Here is an 18,868-nt window from a genome sequence, read left to right on the forward strand (position 1 = left end):
GCAACATTTATCCTAACCTGCTACACCCTGCTGCAAGTATCCCACTCTGCTGCTCTGCATCACACATTGCTGCATGTATCACACTGCATCATATACTCTGCTGAATGTATCACACTTCATCATGCACTCTGCTGCAAGTATCACACTCTGCTGCATGTATCACACTTCCTCAAACACTCTGCTGCATGTATCACACTCTGCAGCATGCACACTCTGTTGCACGGATCATCTATGAATACATGACATGAGTGATGAAGGTACAATTAATAAAATAATAATATATAATAAGGAACATCATAATAAGGGCGGGTGAGATTCCCATCAACAGTTTGCATCAGTAGTGAAGATCAATATATCACTGTTCTAGCAAAGCAAAAAAGCTATGACCTGTGATGGACAGCTTTCATTAGGAAATTGATATTTTTACTTTATTGGTCTGTGTCACCCCCCCCCCCCCCCCCCCACACACACACACACAAAAAAGTTGGTTGTTATGTGTGAGACAGTTTTAAAAGGAAAACTATGCCGTACTGATGAACTATTGTCCAAATAAATCCATGTTGCAACATTGTCATACCTAAGATTACAGTAATTAAGATTTCGTATTTGTTTTGCCTTAGTTTCTTCCAAGCGTTTGTTTTTAACAAAGATGCCACCATGTGGACACGTAAGGTAGCCTTTATTGAAATGGAAAAGCAACCTGTTACACAATACCACCTGTGAGACTAAAAACGGTAGTTGAAAAATATCTACATAAATGGTCAAAAGTTATCAAAATCATTTTATTACTCCCACATGTGTTTTAAGGAAATTGTATTACATCACAACACTTTTTTAACAACATGTTTAGGTAAGTACATTCAGATTTAAGGCACAAAAAACATTTGTCTATATAGACAAAGTATTGATCACATGATCCATTCATCAGCACCATTGAAATGGAAGAAGTCCACTATGAAAATGAATTAGTAATGTCTCAAGCATTTTGCTAGACTATAAAGTTGAATTAAATATATAATAATGGTGAAAGAGACACTAGCATAAATTAGATATTCTGAAATGTTTCCATTAAGATATATATATTATCTCTCCCAATTAATTATTTCTCACTTGCTTTACACCATCAATAGGTTTTTCTGCGAGTGTTCTCATACATTGCCGATGCACTAGCCAATGCAAACATAAATCAGCCAACCCTATCACATGAATGTTTTCCTTTTGTATTCAACAAGGATCAAGCAAACACGTTTTGTTAAAAGCCAAGAAAGTCATGAAATTGTGTTTTTTTGAGACTCACTGTGCTTTCTCAACACAAACAGGAGTCAGACTTTAAGACAAACATACAAATTAAGTCATTATCAAAAAGAAAGTAAAAGATTATTCATTGCACCATATTGATAATATTGAAAATCTTGACAAAATCTGTGGATCGAACTTCAGTGATAGGACCAAACACAGGCTTCAAGAGAATACTGACAAATCTTTGTGGCAGAGATGATTTCACACATACATTTCTTTTTCACAAATGACAGAACTAGTTTTTCCACAAATTATGCATCACTGTCATCACACAAAAGTGAATTATATCCCGAAATATAATCACTCACATCTTCCCACCCTAAAATATGTCTCTTGGGGACATCCATTCATAGTAATAGCCAGTAGCCCAGTTGGTCATTAGACCTATGGTCCCTTGAATTGGAATGACGCTGAAATAAGCCTCTTAAGAATCACTCTTAACCTTGTGCCACATACTTTCCTCTTCAGTCTAGGTCCTTTATGCACGACCAAACTAAGCAGTATTCGCGGTAACATCTGAAGCAAAAGCAATATTCAGAAATCACTTGTACAGTACAGTTGACAGTCATGTAGACAAATGCACACTCCCTTTGTCCATGTCAATTCCAAAATGAGCAAAACTACAACAACAACAACAACAACAACAAAAACAGTGTTGAAAAAGTGGCAGAACTTCAGTCAAGTTTCCCTTCATGAGCGTCGTCTCCCACCACCGCCCCGTTCTTCAGGCTCCTGGCTCCCTGCTCTCTCCACTGCGCCATCTTGCTCCCGTACTTCCGCTTGGCGAAGCGCCAGATGTCCACCATGAACACCCAGGACAGCGCGTACATGGCCACGCCGCCGCACTTGATGAAGAAGCGGGGCCGGGGCGAGATCAGTTCGCAGTACAGCATGGCCCCGCCCACAAACACCCGCATGAACACAAAGAGCAGCACGAACGCCAGGTCCACGGCCTCGCCCAGCGCCGTCTCGTAGCGGCCCGTGCGGCGCAGGAACCAGCGCGCCTGCAGCAGGGGGTTGGTGATCTCGCTGCCGAAGAGGACGGCGCAGGACTCCACGCCCGACTCGCCCAGCCACAGTGTGACCACGATGCCCAGGATGCTGACCGTGTGGTGGGCCAGCATGACAGGGCCCTCCGTGCGGAAGTACATGCACCACACCATGTCGAAGATGAAGTAGCTCAGGCTCAGGACCATGGCGCTGATCTGCAGAGGGGTGTTCTTTGTGCCTGCGGACGGAACGGACAGGAGGAACTAACGGTTAGGGTGGGTGTCGAGGTACTGTCTTGAGCCAAAATACTAATTGAGCTCCTAAGACAGATGCATGGTTAAATTACTGATGAAAATAGGATTGAATACTTACAATCCTATTTACAATCCTATTACTTAATCTTTTGTGAATAAATATTGTCTTACAAAATGGCTGCACGCACAATGCCTCACAATTATCTGAGACATTAGATGAACTGTAAGACAAGTGCAGTCATTTTGTTAGACAGTACTTATTTTCAAAAACCGTAGTGAAGCCACGACACGATGAAGGGTGATCATCAATGCTATGCGAGCCTCCTACCTGGGTATGTGAAGGGCCAGGGTCCGTCCACATAGCCGATGTAGGCTGTGATGCAGACAACTAGCACGCCATGCAGCAGGGTCACCAGCCGGCAGTTCCATTCATAGCCCCGGGAGCCATTGATGTTGCAAAGGATCACGTAAAGAGCGACCCACCCAGAGAGGCAAAGCAGCACAACTGCAGCCAGCAAAGTCATCCTGGAGCTAAAGATAAGAAAGAAACAGTTGGCGACCGTTTATGTGTATCGACCATTAATTATCCTGTAAAAATTAAGAGAAACAACTTGACACAAGAATGCATTTCTTTCTTTACAATAGTAGTTACAGTACATGCCGTGCCACCGCTCAGAGACTCACTGTTGGAATCTATTTGTAAAAGGGCAACAATTGTGTGTACTGTACTGTTGCTGAACTCTGCCCCCACAGTAGGCAGGCTCACAGCGGGTGGGGTGATGAAGACGGCCCTTCTGTGACGTTTGTACCATGAGCTGAAAGGATTTCAATGGGCAGGACTACACCCTATATGTTGACCAGAGTGAGTGAGATAGCTTAAGCGTTCACAGAACTTGATGTAATCACTTGGAAAACCATCCCTGATGTTAATGCGAGGGAGTAGACTGATGAATACACATTCCCCGCAATGCATTGTAATACGAGTGCAAGTGTGAGACTTAACTTTGCCATTTGCCAATGCCACAATCATTTAGTGTCGTTTTTAGTCCGTCCTCACAAATGCTTGATTTCTTTATCATTATTGGGATTATATCGTTGTGCTGCTGTCTGTGTATTGTTGTCATAAAATATAATCTAGTCAAGTGTAAAGATAGGACGCGGAGTAGTAGTCACGTTGTATATGGCAATGATAAGACATGCATTTAAGACTAACGTCTGAATTGATCTGTATTATTAAAAATAAATCTAATAAATGTAAGATATTTTATAAATGTACACTCAGTATCGTAGGAGGAGGAAGCTAACAGTTACACTGATCGAACGCTACAACAGACCACTATATTGTTAAAGACAGACACAACATTAGTCCTCCAATACACTCAATTGAAACCTTGACCTCAATGCTCACCTCGATTCGCGTCCTTGTAAAATGGCTTTAATATGTATCTTTTGTTCAAGGATCCTTGATGCTAACACATGATGAACGCACACCGCATCATGGGTCTACTCCTCGGCTCCAGCATCCCTCGCCTCGGCGTTAACAGAGGTCCATGTATTAAAAGGCGATGGGCTGTGGTATCAAGTGCTCCATACCTCTGCTGCCGACCAGCTTGTTTAAGTATTTCACTTGAATCCGGTTGTTTTTCTTTTGGTTGTAAGGAGGGTCTGGTGGAGTCTTGAAAACATTGCGACAGCGACACACTGTGGTCATATGTGCAAATTGCACTTACATTGGGTGATACCATTACGATCCAGTGTATGCTGTGCTTGGCTTAGTGTTTTGTATAAAACATTCAAACATAACCTTTTTTGGATCGGACAAAACTTGTAAAATAAATCAAAGAATACATTGAATAAAATACTTTATTTCAACAATTCCTGTAAAACATGTCTGGAATAACACAGGGTCATCGATGTGTTTTCCCCATTAGAGGAAAAATAGAAAAATATGTTTAACCATTTATTCTAAAATTACATAAAAAACACATCAGTGGAAATGTTAAGGCACTTAATCGGCAACACATTGAAATCAAACATTTGGTTCTCAGTTAGGAAGGAAAACACCATTACACAGAAACAATGATACTGAAGGGACATGTGAAACGATGATTGGGAAATATGAAAAAATAAAACAAGAAATCATCACGTAAACCATTGTACTGCAGACACGATTGATTTCGATTTTGGTCCCCCTAGTTGGAGAGAAGTGCTTGTTTAATTACACAGTAACAATAATGGTTTGAAATGCATCCTTACTAAAACATGTGAATGAGACGACGACGGTAAACGTCAACGGATGATGATGATGTAAGAAATAGTCGCCTACAACCAGATGATGGCAGTATAGTCTCATAAATACCGTGTGCACAGCGTTTGGTATTGGCATTAACACAACTGCTATAGACCATTGGAGAGAATTTAAAGTGGCATCCCGCTTTCCATATTTTAGTGAACGAGGGCTGACTTTGGTTTACTTGAAACTTGTAATAATAAAAATATGACTATCAGGAATCAGGGCCATTATTCTTGATCGCCTTGACAGACGTTTGGTAAGCAACCCAGTGAAGAATTTTCGAAATAAGACTCAATGTCCTGTCTGCGGCAACAGACGTTTTGCTACCTAAATAAACCCAGCCTAAGATGGCAAAGCACACTTTAAGTACATGAAATTAGAACTTGTGTGATGCAAAAAAACATAAGAATCTCTTGAGGTTGCTTTCCACAAGGGTACAAAAATAGTTCTCCATAATTTCACTTTGCAACCTAAATAAATAAAGCCAGCATCAGCCTATGTTAGCTATGTTACGAACAGCACACCAGCTGCTCTAAACTTGTGTTACTCCTGACATGGTTAGATTGGGTGTTATTTACACAGATGGGCTAATCCACCGTTTTATCTTCCTCTGCAAGAACTTCTTTGAAACCAAATGGACACATCAGAAACGACACTGTTCAGCCCAGTTGTGCACCGTCTGTACGGCGTGGTAACCCCTCCACGATATGCGCAAATGTTTCTTCTTTTCTCCAGTTTGTTGGTTCATTCCAACTCACAGTGATCAGAGTTTTTTGGCAAATTCCATACAAACAGTCCGATCAGGAAAGTCATTCCTTGAGGCTTTTAAAGTACCGGCCGTAGCTCTGTTTCCAAAATGAAGTTCTGTTTGCATAATGAATAGGATTGTTTTAATTTGAGCCTCGGCATCTGGATCCTCTCCTCCCCCCTCTCTGTGGTCATCAACGCCCGCAATCCAAAAAAACTCCAACCCCCAGAGCTCAGACAGCCCTTCGACGTCGGGAAGCTTGCTGGCCCTCTTCTCTAGGTCTCCTCGTCCCATAGACACAGCTGTTTCTGGGGCACATAGTATGTGAACTGGTAGCCCTTGCTGCAGCTCTTTATGCCACACCTGTAGGGGGCGCCCTTGCCCGTGGTGTCCCGGCTGCGGCAGAACTTGAGCAGGCAGGGGTACCACTCCAGACGCAGGCTGTAGACACACAGGCATGGCTGCCACAGGTCCGTGGTGACGCGACAGGGCTGCAAGCCGGGCACGTCCGCCGTCTGGGGAAGGATCTCAAACACAGAGCCCTCTGCTCCTATAGGGGGGTGGCGTAAGCAGGGAGAGAGAGATCACGTCAGTGCTTGTCACACACACACGCACGCACACTCACACGCACGATCATGTTTAGACTAGATGACACTGGATAGAGGGAATATCATTATTGAGGAAGAGGGATAAAGTGCCCAATGAAGAAAAAAGGGAGGCTTTATTATGCAAAGGAGATGCTACTGTGATTCACTCAAAGATAGCAGGGCCCTCTGGTACTTGGTAAACCATGACCATCAACATTGTTTCCTCCCTAACAGTGCTGTCACCATATAAAAGAGCTGTCATATCGATTCGCCTCACTCTGCAAAGTCTGCGCCCTCATTGCCATTAAGATAGCGGGGCCTTTCGCAAATCTGTCCGTATGAACAACTAATTTATGCTAATCATGCTTTTTTTTTCTCCACCCTGATAAATTACAATAAAAAACAAACAAGTTGCACTTAAGAAGTAATGCTACATTTTGAATTGACGGATGCAGTGTTTTTAAATAGAGAGGACAGTTTGGGAAAATGCAAATGGCAGGAGATAAGTAAGGGAGGGAGAAAAAGCTGTCAGATAGCACAAAGAGCACAGTAACGAGCGTAGGTCTGAAAGAAACCATGGGCCCAAAGATTAACCCCCAGAGATAACACTTGTGAGTCCTATCACCCAAACCCAAGAGTAAATAGGTGTCGGGATACACAGAGGGAGAAGACAGACAGCTAGGGAGATAAGGAGAGGGATTATACCAGCGACCAGGAGAGAAGAGATAGAGAGAGATAGGGGGAGGAGGGAAAGACGCGGAGAGGAGGAGACAGATAGAGGAGAGAGAGAAAAGAAAAAGAGTTAGAAAGGGAGACATAGCGAGGGATGAAAGAAAAGGAGGAATAGGAAGAGACAAAGAGAGACAAAGGGAAGACCAAGTGAGAGAAAGGGTGAGAAACAAAAGATGAGCGAGCGAGAGAGGGAGGTTGAGTAAGAGAGAGCAAAACCACAGAAAGGAAATAGATAAGAATAAACACAACGTTAAGACCCCAAGGAAGAATAAAGCAGCCTCCATTGAAGGGCTAGGAGGCTGACCTTTGTCGAGCCAGTGTTTGGCATCCTCCTGGCTGGTGTAGATGGCCTCACGGGCTTCGCTGCACACGTTGTAGACGTGGGAGCTGAGCTGCCCCGCTCGGCTCAGGTTCACTGCTGTGCTCATGGTCAGCTGCTCAAGGCCTCGCCGCTCTTCCGCCAATCGGATGGCCAGGGGGTTTTTCTTTACGGAAAGGATCGTGAAAATGTCGATAGCAAGAAAAGAAAACACCTGTTCGGACTCCTGGTTAGGAGTCTGCCATTGACACAAAACACTCAAGTAGAACTCAGAAGCAACACTGCTACCAGCGCTGATTATGGCGCCGCAGGGATCATCGGTTTACATTTTCATAAACATATTCAGAACGATAAAAGAGAACCAAACAACGGGGAGGAGAACTGCCTACCACTCGACCACAAATGCAACTGATTGCGTGATATTTTTCACAACAGTGAAGGTTAAACCGGACAGGTGATAAGGGAGGATACAACAGTGTTCCACAGCTGGCTCACCTGTCTGAGTCGGGCCATGGACTCGCTGGGGATGATCTCATTGTGGTTGAGCCGGGAGAGGAAGCACAGAGCCTGGTACTGGTTCTGTCCTCTCTCCAGCTCCCCCAGGATCAGTGCACGGAATATCTTCACATTCTGCAGTGCACACACACACACACACACACACACACACACACACACACACACACACACACACACACACACACACACACACACACACACACACACACACACACACACACACACACACACACACACACACACACACACACACACACACACACACAGAGAGAAAAATACACATTAGACACAAGGTCAGGGGAAAATGGATAAAAGAATTACAAGTTGACAGCTTGGCTCTGTGCGAGAGCAGCTCAAATCATCTGGGAATTTAGAGGAGGAACACCAGCCAGGCTTTGCGTTGAGTGTCATTAGTGTGCTTAATGCTGTGCTTCGCCAGACGGAAACTCCATGTGAAGGACATTCAGATGTTGGAACAGACCTGATCATAAAGAGTAAAGCGCAACATTGTGTTCAGCTGTACCGCTGCATCTGACAGCCTGGTGATAATTAAAGCACAGTCTGTCGGCCTGTGTGGAGTTCCTGCCCCCGACTGTTTTCTGTCTCCGTCGGCTCTCCCCACACACACTCAGCCTTTCTCAAGCCCCTCCTGAAGGAAGTGGACCAGAGCGCATGTTGCTGTTGGCGAGCATGAGGGGAGATCTGACACGAAGCAGGGCTCCAAGAGAGCGATGCATGATGGGAACGTTTGATGAGAGTGCAAGGCCACGGACTCATCTCCCCCATTCATCCAAACACTCCTCGACCTTCAGTTCCATGGCCAAGCCTCCAAAGGCTACACACTCGCCTGTCCCCAAACACCCCTCCTCCGCATTTCACACAGCGGCTCCGAGAAGGGGAGGACAGGCTCCAAGGCCCCAGTGGCCCCATGGGCCCTGGAGTCCCCGGGGCCTCAGGAACTCTTAGACAGCTCCTATCTATTAAAAAGCACCAGAGAGGAGCCTTTGTTCTAGTCCTCAGGCACTTGGCTCCAAACTTCCCATTTTCAAAAACCTTCGCCAAACTCAGGACACAGCCAGAGGGGGGGGGGCACCTACTGTTGGTTATCACACAACCAGCGGTTGACTTTCTTTTGATATTGTTCCCTAAAAACTACGTTTGACTGTCCAGGAGTTACTGGTATACACACGCATGCACATTGCACATTGCACACATTGCACACACCACACAAAAGCCTCTGAACTTTGGAAGACATATTGAAATGCCCAGAGCCAATATTGATTTATGTGCCCCTATTAATGCAAAGCTTTTCTCTGGAATTTCCACCTCAATCATGACCTGGAACAAAAATAAGGATTTTTTTGCATGAACAAACACACACACGTAACCCCCAGAGACGTGCCACAATATTTACTTCAGCGACTGCGACTGATCTCGCAATGCTGTGCTGGAGCTTCCGAAAAAGATCAGACAAAGTTTGATTAAAGATGTTGTCAGGAGGAGATGTGAATATATATCAACGTGGCTCGTGACAAACCACTGCAGACAGAGAAGGTGAAGGAGATAGAGCGGGAGTTTAAAACAGAAGCAGAGACCCAGCCTAAAGAGGAATGTTATTTTACCTACACATTTTATCACTAAAGTAAAACACCATATAAAAAGAAAATAAGTACAGTAGAGGACCTCCCATATTGCAGAAACATGGCGCTATGTGTGCATGTGTGTGTTTGTGTCTGTAATAGAGGACAGGAAGAGAGAGTAAAAGAATGGGAAGGGTTTTCATGTCAAACTTATGGATAACCCCAAGGCTTTCTGGGTAATTATAGGGGAGCTACTTTGTTTCACTGTAAGCTAGTCAATAACAGCAAAGATGCCAGTACCTGTTCCACTACTTTTCTCTCTCTTCCTATGTGGACGTGTGTGTGTTTATGTATGTGGACGTGTTCATGAATTATGAGCCTTAAGATCTTAACCGTATGGCCTAAAACCAATCAGAGTAGAGGAATTCTGACACACACACACACACACACTGAGTCAACTATCCATGACCTGGGATATCAGCAGTCAGACTTGCTCCGTTGTAGAGCTACTGCAGCAGGGATAGAAGCCAGTGTGCAGCTTGTCAAAACAAAAAAATGCAATTAAAGAGTGACATCATCTGCACTGAAAATACACAGACGGCACCAGTGAGATTCAGCTGTTTGGACAGACTGGGACTCCTCTTTTCGGACAGGCTCTCAGTTGCAAGATGCCAACTCACACAGTGTTTACACATTCGCATTGAAATGGTCCAACACAGACAGACAGAAACAAACAAAGTTGTGTGTGGAAAATTCTTGCAAGGTGCAGTTTGAGAGGCCTTTGGTTCCCTATTCCCTATTTTCAACCTGTTTCATAGCTCCTTCAAACAGGCCTAAAGCACAGAATCAACCCTTGAGAAATCCTTTCCCACATAAATACATCAAATTAGTGGTTCGCAGGCAAACCATCAGCAAGAAAAAAACACTTGCGTCATTAAGTTCTTAAATACATGTTTGAAATCTAAAAGGGCCAATCTTTAAGAAAAAGTCAACTATTAACAGAGAGTTTTCCTAGAGAGAGTTTTACCACCCGCCGCCCCCCCCCCCCCACCAAGAATTTTGTTCAATTCAGCTCGACTATAAATACTCCAAGCTCGGCATTGCTCCTTGACACAGGTCTATGTGGCCAGAGAGGCAAACCACCATTGGCAAACCGCCAAACACAAGTGTGTATTCACGCAACTTGACTAGTAGGTCATACCGAGACCTGTTTCACTGCACTGGGCCACGGGCCATTTCTCGGGCGGTTAGGTGTTTTTTTTTTTTGCCAGACCTGATTATTAAAAGCGGAGGTGCACAAAAGCCTATTCACACACATAAAAGATTCCATTTATGGTGGACATTCTCCCGTCTCTGGCAGTAACCAGGCTAGCCCAATACCCCTTTGTGCACGGAGAATATAGCCACGATAGCCTCGTATGAATGAAGCCATAAGATAAAGAAGAAAACGAACAACCCTCCAAGTGAACAGAGCCCTCCGTGTTAAACTGCATGTTGTGTTGCGTGACTCCCAGCTTCCAACAACGGCAACAAGTGGTCCGCAACTCGACGCCGCACTAACTGTTCCAAGATCTGCGTGCATGCATTGATGACCACACACACATCCACAACCACACACACACACAAAGCCAGAGGCAGCCCCCCCCCCCCCCCAGCCCCAGGGCCTTCCTGTTTCCCAATCCCCTCTAAGACCCGGTCTGTTGATAATGTAGGTGGCTCTCTGCCGCTGGGGAGCCCCGCCGGTCAGCCGTGCTCTGATGAATCATTCAAAAGAACCACAGTGCAGTGACTCACAGTGCCTTTGGTTTATACATGAACAGGATTCAATTAGAGAAAAGTAAAATAAAAGAAGCTTCCTGAAATTGAAAACCGAGAAAACAGTGCGGTGCTCGACTTCATAATAGATGGACAATGATTACTTCAAAATGGTTACTTCAAGAAGATTTATTTTAGACGTATTTGTTTGGATGGGGTTGTCGCGGAAGCACATGTTTTACAGATACCGCAACCCCCCCCCCCTCCCTTCCTCTAATGTCTGGGTTTCTCTTTCCATAACAACCAGGGGGGCAGGCCTGGTGGGAGGCGGGTTGCGCAGGCGAGGAGCCGTGTCAAACCACAAACCTACAGGTGGACGACTTAGGGTCAGGTAGGGGGAGTCAAGCTAGGCATAGAGGTGGTGGAGGGGGGGAGACAGACAGACAGACAAAGAAAAGGAAAGGGGGGGGGGGGGGGGCGAGGCCGGTGCAGCAGTGAGCAATGCTGGAGTTGGGGTTAATTACAGAGGCCCTGAGAGGCAGGAATGTGGAGTCACATTTAGAAGTTGGTCACACCTGGCTGTCCAAGCTAGCCATCCAATTAGCAAACACCGCCAGTGGATGGGGAACACAAACACTGGCGGGGGTCACTGAAAGAGAGCTGTCCGCTTTATGAAGCCCACTTTCAGCCCTAACGGAAAGAAACTCAAGTCGCAAGGCTAAAAGGTATAGCCGTGCAGACCGTAGCTGCATGTTACAACTGTGGCCTTGTCGGTACAGCCAGGGATAAAGTAGTCTCCTTATCTAATCTTTCAATGCTTTGTATTGCTGTGGAGCTTGAACAGGGAGCAATTATGAATGCACTCTGAATGCAGGAAATGAGAGAGCAGGAAGAAAAATAAAAGAATGCCATCCGGCAAGGGAATAATGGCAAAAATAAATAAATGAAACAACATTCATATCCTGACATCAACGAGACTATATTGACAAAATATCAATGACATTAGTCATTGAATGGCTTCAAATGTCTCTGTGAAATTTGATTACCACTCTAAAACCACTTTCTGTCTTCTGAGCAAATTAAAATAAATACAGTCCTCGAATCCAGTATGGTTATCGTAAACAATAGGCTTTATACTATTAGTATTTTCTATTTTGGATATCATTCTCGGTCAGTAAAATCCAAGTGCAGAGCTGCACGTTGGTCTGACAAACACTATGTGCACTTTGGATAAAAACATCAGTGAAATTCCAAATGTTAATGTCGGAAAACCCTAAAAAGATTATATTTTTCTTCATCACACCAGTCTATATTTTATTCTACAAAATGAAAGAAGTGCTTTCCACATGTTTATTTGTTTGCATCCGCAGGGCTGCACTGAGGTTGAAACCGATTTGACTCATCCTAGTGGCCGCAGAGAAGAAAAAGACAGTGAGAACATAGGCTGTATACGTAAACATCATCGCCCGTAACAACGGCAACATTGGCTCACCATGTAAGTGTCGTTGACAAGCTATGAGCTTAAAAACATTGTCTTCAGCTTTATGCAGCCCAAGCCTTTACTCTTTGAATTAAGAGTGTGAAATCCAACGTGTTATATTGTTGTTGTTGTTGTTGTCGTTATGAATGAAGAGAGACAAGTCATTCAATGTCAAACCACCTGACTGTGGTCGGATGGCCTCCCCTTCTCGCTCTGGAGCGATAGTGACCATGAAAAGACATCAGCAGCAGAGAGGGACTGACATCTGGTGTGCTAGTTGGGGGGGGGGGGGGGCGGGTGTAGGATAAAAGAAAGAAATCCACCAGGGCCAAGGGTCCATGGGAGGCTGCGAGGGGCCAGGCAGAGGCCCCTAGAGGATGCCTTTCTCACGGGAGGCCGAATGAGCAGCGGAGAAAAGGGTCAAAAGGCCGATCTTCACTGGGTTCTACCTGGTGATGACATCACATGGCCTTATGAAATAAAGTAAAAGATGACCTGAGATGACCTTGTATGCCAGGTTCTGCTTTCTTATTTTCTAACTGTGCATTATTAACTGATTCCTAGTAAAAAATGACGTTTGCTTAAAAAAAATGGGCTACTTCAACAGAAAAACCAAAAGTCAGGAAGTTCTTATTTTCTGTGAAAAACCGTTCCTGATTAATAATGCTGTAGTTCCCCTGTTTGTGGCAACTAAATAAAACACCCACGCTGATGAGATCAACGACTTGTAGTCTATAGCAGAGGTTACAAAAAAGCACAAACACACAGTTGGGAAATCCACATGTACCCTGGTGCGCTCAACGCTATCTGGGACTGCATCAATTTACAGGAAAAAAGTGACACTTGCCCATACAAAGAGAAAATGTAACAAGTTGGTGCAAGTGACAAAGTTGGTTTGGAAGAAGGGTTGGAGAAGAGAGGTGTGGTGCAGTGAGTAGCAACACAGAAGCAAAACAAGTTGGCGTTCAATTCTATTGCCTGGGAACAAATGGGTAACCTTACAGTGGTTGTACAAAAGAAAACCACAGACATCGCTCTTTGCACAAACACTGACTTCTTATCACTGAGAAGTGGACACACAGAATAACAAGCCTGTCGCCCACTCACAGCTTCTCAACAATGGTTCAGATAGTGTGGAAAGGGTCATGGCAAAGCATTAACAACTGCTTGTCTTGTGTTGGCAGCTCGCCCCTCTTGTTTCTTCTGGGCGGAGCCTAAAGGGTGACAACAAATGTAGGATTATCAAGCAGGGTAACGAATACGTCCCATGGGGAAGACATCCCAAAGGGAAGGCAACAACAAAGAGGTCATCACGCCACCTTTCCCCCCATATACCATCCTCCCCACCTTTATTACATAATGTGTGTGTGTGTGTGTGTGTGTGTGTGTGTGTGTGTGTGTGTGTGTGTGTGTGTGTGTTAAAACAGGATGCTTTGATGGGAGTTTGTATTGAGAAAGTTGTCCCGCAGCCATGGCTGAAATGACATCAGGTTGATAATGGCGGCATGAAGAAAGGGAGAGAGAAAAAAAGAAGAAGAATTCAGCCAGTTCTCATTGTAATTGACACCAGGGTGTCATCGCTGACAGGGAGCACTCCAGTCTTTTAACGTGACTGTATGAGACAGGAAGTCCACTTGGCCCTCCACATCTGTTATTCTCCTGACACCCTATCATTGTAATGTTAGATTCTGCTCTCTGGTGCACAAGGGATAAGTTCACTTGAAGATATCCATCTCACATGGGCTTTAATTAGAACCGAAGACAGCATTACCTTGAGCTATCATTTCCCAATGTTCAGCAGAGAGATGGACTTTAATTATCCAAGTTTTATTCTGAATGATGCAAGATTTATGTGTTCATCCCCCAAAAGAGTGATTCATGTTTAGTTAATGGCTAAATAAAAGTCACATTAACCACTGATTCTGGATAGGAATCAGAGAGACCCTTCATAATCATCGTGGTTTAATGGTTATTTTACTGTCTTATGGGGGAAACATGAAACCATAGGAACCACACAACCACAGGTTATTGGCGTTGTTTGTCTCTTAGATCATTCCATGTGGTATATTTCATGCAGCACTAATCGTAATTCCCAGAAATTTTGTACAGCCCCAAAGTGTTTAAATTGTTTAATGGTCGCTACAAAGCGTCTTGAGGGTTATAACATGGGACTGTAGTATTTCTTCCGGATCTTTTTTAAAGTTGAGTCATAAGGATGAGTCAACCAGGTTAATAGTAGTAGTACTGCTGAAGTCATAACTGTGTGGAGTCATAGTCCATCACCCAGCTCCGACTTCCTCCACGAGAACATGAAGATTCATGTCAAACTTTGCAGCAATGGTGGTTCAAAACATTGGCATTGACTCAATCATTACTGATGAATCTTCAATACAAGAAATATCTTATCTTGTATATTTCCTATCCCCCCCTAATGCATAGAAAAACCTCCAAGCTCTCTTCACCACAGCAGTAATACTCAGTCAATGACTCCTTCAAAAAAGTAGGAATGAAATTTGGAATTCAAACCAAATGCCGAACTGGTTATCCGTCAAGGGCCCACATTTGAGATTAATTTCCTCTCTACGCCTCCGCTGGTTGACATCCTTGTTAAAAAAACCTCTTTGGCCGCATGTGTTTTGCCAGACTGTAAATTCAGTATCCGAGCAGCGGGTGACAGCTCATCCAATTTTCCACAAGTTCTGGAGATACTGCGGATGAAAACCACATGGAGGACCAACCGGGAGGTAGGGAGTGAGGCAGGCAGAAAGAGGAAAAAAACGAATGAATAACAAAAATAGCGAGGGAGTGAGAGACTTTGACCTGCAAGTGGAACAGATAAATTACGCAGCGGAAAAGTAAAATGATCTAAGCAAAGGGGTTCCATCGGTTTTACTCCAATAACCCAAAACAGATGTAGAGCGTGCACGGCAACACAAGGGCTCTCCAAACCCCCTACCCACCACGGGGGCACGGGTTATGGATCCCTGCCTGTTCCTTTATGTCCCCCAACTCTTTCAACTTCAAATTAGCAGGTTTGGGTTAGTCAAGCCGGCGTCCAGATCACAGAGGTCAGACATGCCCACCTAATCCTCAGTTAATCTCCCCCCTTTACATCTCTCCAGCTTGTCCCCTCCTGTGTGAGGGAGCCCATCGATGATGCCTTAAGGGGCGATGGGTTAGGCTTACCCCATCGCTGTTCACAAGCAGAGGTAGTACTCCTAGTGGTGGTGGTGGTGGTGGTGGGGTGTGTGTGTGTGTGTGTGTGTGTGTGTGTGTGTGTGTGTGTGTGTGTGTGTGTGTGTGTGTGTGTGTGTGTGTGTGTGTGTGTGTGTGTGTGTGTGTGTGTGTGTGTGTGTGTGTGTGTGTGTGTGTGTGTGTGTGTGTTTCTCTCGACGTATTGTTTAAACTTAAAGTATAATGGTTTTACATGTCACATCACCAGAAGACGGATGTTGTTGTGTGAGTGTTATTGGATCTCCTTCTATGTAGGAGAATGTCGAATATGACCGCTAATGGCCTTTGGCCTTAACACATGAGCAGCATTTGGGGTATGGGGTCATGGCCATGCACTTCTGTGGTGCAAGGCTCATCGCTGTTACAAACAAGTTTCAGGGAAGATGGAATAGGCTGGGCATGCCCCTGAACTTTTAGATGTTGCCTAACTCGAATTATAGTCTTTGTACCAGGGAGGTATTCTTGTGATCTACTTTGGTTTCATTTCTGGCTTTAAATCTATGAACCTTGAACCATGACGAACGACAAGAGAGAATGATGTATCGTAGTTCAACTTCCATTGCTGTGGTTTATTGCAGCCTTTGGAGTTGTATTGAATGAATGAACGAGGCAAAACAAAAAAGGTACGTGGATGGGGACAAAAGATTAGATGAAGATATTATTATCATTAAGATTACAACTTTTGTTTTCATCTGAATACACAAAACAACAATTGTTCTCACCTGTTTGAAGTCAGCGACGAACGTAATGAGGGCGCCGTCTCCCTGTTTGAACTCCAGCGATATCGCGTCCCTTTCGCTGTCCGCTTCGAGGATCTCCTCTGTGATCAGCCCGTCTGCGAGGCGGACTCGAACCCGCAGCTCAGAACCCAGTCCCAACGTGATCAACAACACAAGTGCGCACAGTGTAGTAAACAGCCGAACTAAAAGCGGAGGGACGCAGCTCGCAAACATTCCAAAACGTGCCAAAACTTAACAAAAATCAAGAAAAACCGTGGCAAGTTCCAAGGAAAAGACCCTCATACCCTCCTGATTATCTGTGTTGATTTTCGGAAAATATTTTCCTTCTGCTCCAAATAAATGACGGCTCTACGCGAACCCCTTCCATAGTTCACATCCCTCTAAAGTTCCCGTGTGCTCGTGTTTTTTCAGTCACCAGAACGGTCGTGAAAACAGACAACAGCAAGTCGACTGTGTGTCCCTAAATCTCAGTCTACCTCTACTACTCTTGATCAGAGTCGTCTTTCCTAGTGAGTCCGCAACTTGTCTACGCGTATTATCAGGATCACGCGCGATTCCGTGTCGCCGTACTACGCGCAATAATAATCCATTTAAGGCACGTTGCTTCGCGTCCTCGATTGTGTTGATATGCCTCTTTTTTTCTCAAGCAAATTTCTGCAGACCCGTCATTTTCAGTCTATTGGAATCCCAGTGCTGCTAGCCCGGCCTCTAAACTTTCGGCTGTGAGTGTGTATGAATGCAGCACAAGGATGGTAGTAAACTCTTAAAGCCGTACCAACCTCAAAACTCTGCCCATCCCCCTAAGGGCTCATCCGGGTGTCCCAACAAGTTGCTCCCACCCTCACACATAGCAGGCCAATGACAAAGGTGTAGGTAAACAACGGAACAGAGTCAAATAAGATTTTTTTTTACTTTGCATGATAAGAAACAAATGTTGATTCCTGTTCACTTATCTATACACCAAAGATATTGCTTAACAAATCGACCTGGTTGTGGATGTTTTCTTTCTTCAATAAAAAAAAGGATGTTGTTTGTCAAATAATAGAACTTGAATGGGGAACCACTCGTTTCCCTGTACAAATCTTAAAAATAGTTATTTGCCGCCTTTCAATTCCCTCTATTGTCAATACTTGGAGTTGGTAGCATCCACTTGTTGTATAATAATAAAAAATAAAAATAAAACTAGTAACCGAAATGAAATACAATTGTATTACTCAATGTGGATTTCAGTGGAATCTCAACTGTTAATTATGTGAGCACGTGTGCGTGTGTATGTGTGTGTGCGTGTGTGTGCATGCGTGGGACGGGGCTTGGGAGGCTGAATGTGCCTGTGCACGCACAACCACACACCCTTCTCAGTAAAAAAGAAAAGGTGTAATGCACCAAACGACTTGAGAAGATCTGTTATCTCAATTGGCTGTCAGGGTGCTTCCTGGGTGGGCCCCGGGGCCCCGGGTGTCGGTAAGCCCGGACCCCGACCGCACTAGAGCACCACCACCACCACCACCACCACCACCAGGACGCCGATACCGGGCTGGCCGGGCTGCCGCTCCACTGGAGGGGAAAGCAAACACAGAGCATATAAAAGCAAGAGCAAATACTGTCAGCTGCGGCCCAACAAACTGTGGCGCCCCAGGAACTTGGTTGATTAAGGGGAGCGGGGAAAAGGTCAGGCAAACACGTCTCCTTTGTGATCACGGGGGCTCCTTCTCCCCTTGGAAACGTTCCCCGGGCCGGTTGTACGTCTCACTCTGTCCCCGGGGACTGGCGGGGACGTGGAGGGTTGTTGGCTGGCGGTTTTTGGCGGACGTATCTCCACGCTGGAGGGGGCGGGTGGTTGCTGTCGGATTGGGGGTAAACATGACGCATCTCACTGGAGATTGCTGTTTTTGTGATCTGGTCATGCCGTGATATAACACAAATAACTTTGTCTCCCAGAAACCCCCCTGACATTGGTCGACGTGCTGCGTTCAGAAGGAGCGCCGTTTGCATTCTTTCTGTTCTGTTTTTACTTCAAATATTGTAATTTTCTTTGGTAATTACTCCGTCCTGTGTTGCGTCAAACTCTTTGTTTGCCTGTGACTGTTTGTTTTCATTTGCCCCGCTCTACAAATGTTTTAATAAGGGCCCCCAGACCGAGCAGCGGTCCAAAGTGCAGGCTGGACGGGCTGCGGTCACCTGAGGATGTTTGCCTGAGCTTGGCCCAGAGAGCAGCAGAGTGCTGGAGCTAAGCCCCGAGCCGCAGTGTATAGAGGAGTGGTCATGATTAACCTGCAATTTAGTCCCCCTACATCCAGTAATTAGGCACAGAAAGACTATTGTGTTGCTATGGAGGGGGCGA

At 45.0% G+C, this 18,868-nt stretch overlaps 2 protein-coding genes across 4 annotated transcripts; both read right to left on the reverse strand.

Moving 5' to 3' along the window:
• Window positions 1-660: 660 nt before the first annotated feature.
• Window positions 661-4,275, reverse strand: tlcd5a (TLC domain containing 5a). Of its 3 annotated transcripts, none has more exons than XM_060074338.1 (3): window positions 3,952-4,275; window positions 2,872-3,074; window positions 661-2,527 (listed from the first exon to the last, which is right to left on the reverse strand). In XM_060074338.1, exons 2-3 carry the CDS (start codon window positions 3,065-3,067, stop codon window positions 1,974-1,976), a joined length of 750 nt encoding a protein of 249 aa, XP_059930321.1. In that variant the 5' UTR covers window positions 3,068-3,074; window positions 3,952-4,275; the 3' UTR covers window positions 661-1,973. The 3 variants fall into 3 exon arrangements, with proteins under 3 accessions (XP_059930321.1, XP_059930320.1, XP_059930322.1); XM_060074337.1 differs by lacking the exon at window positions 3,952-4,275 and adding an exon at window positions 3,228-3,944; XM_060074339.1 differs by lacking the exon at window positions 3,952-4,275 and adding an exon at window positions 3,201-3,944.
• A 115-nt stretch (window positions 4,276-4,390) lies between these two features.
• oafa (OAF homolog a (Drosophila)) lies at window positions 4,391-17,310 on the reverse strand. The gene is made up of 4 exons (XM_060074340.1): window positions 16,510-17,310; window positions 7,718-7,852; window positions 7,208-7,388; window positions 4,391-6,134 (listed from the first exon to the last, which is right to left on the reverse strand). Exons 1-4 carry the CDS (start codon window positions 16,738-16,740, stop codon window positions 5,860-5,862), a joined length of 822 nt encoding a protein of 273 aa, XP_059930323.1. The 5' UTR covers window positions 16,741-17,310; the 3' UTR covers window positions 4,391-5,859.
• Window positions 17,311-18,868: the final 1,558 nt, after the last annotated feature.

This window comes from Gadus macrocephalus, chromosome 16, assembly GCF_031168955.1.
Source record: "Gadus macrocephalus chromosome 16, ASM3116895v1".
NCBI lineage: Eukaryota > Metazoa > Chordata > Actinopteri > Gadiformes > Gadidae > Gadus > Gadus macrocephalus.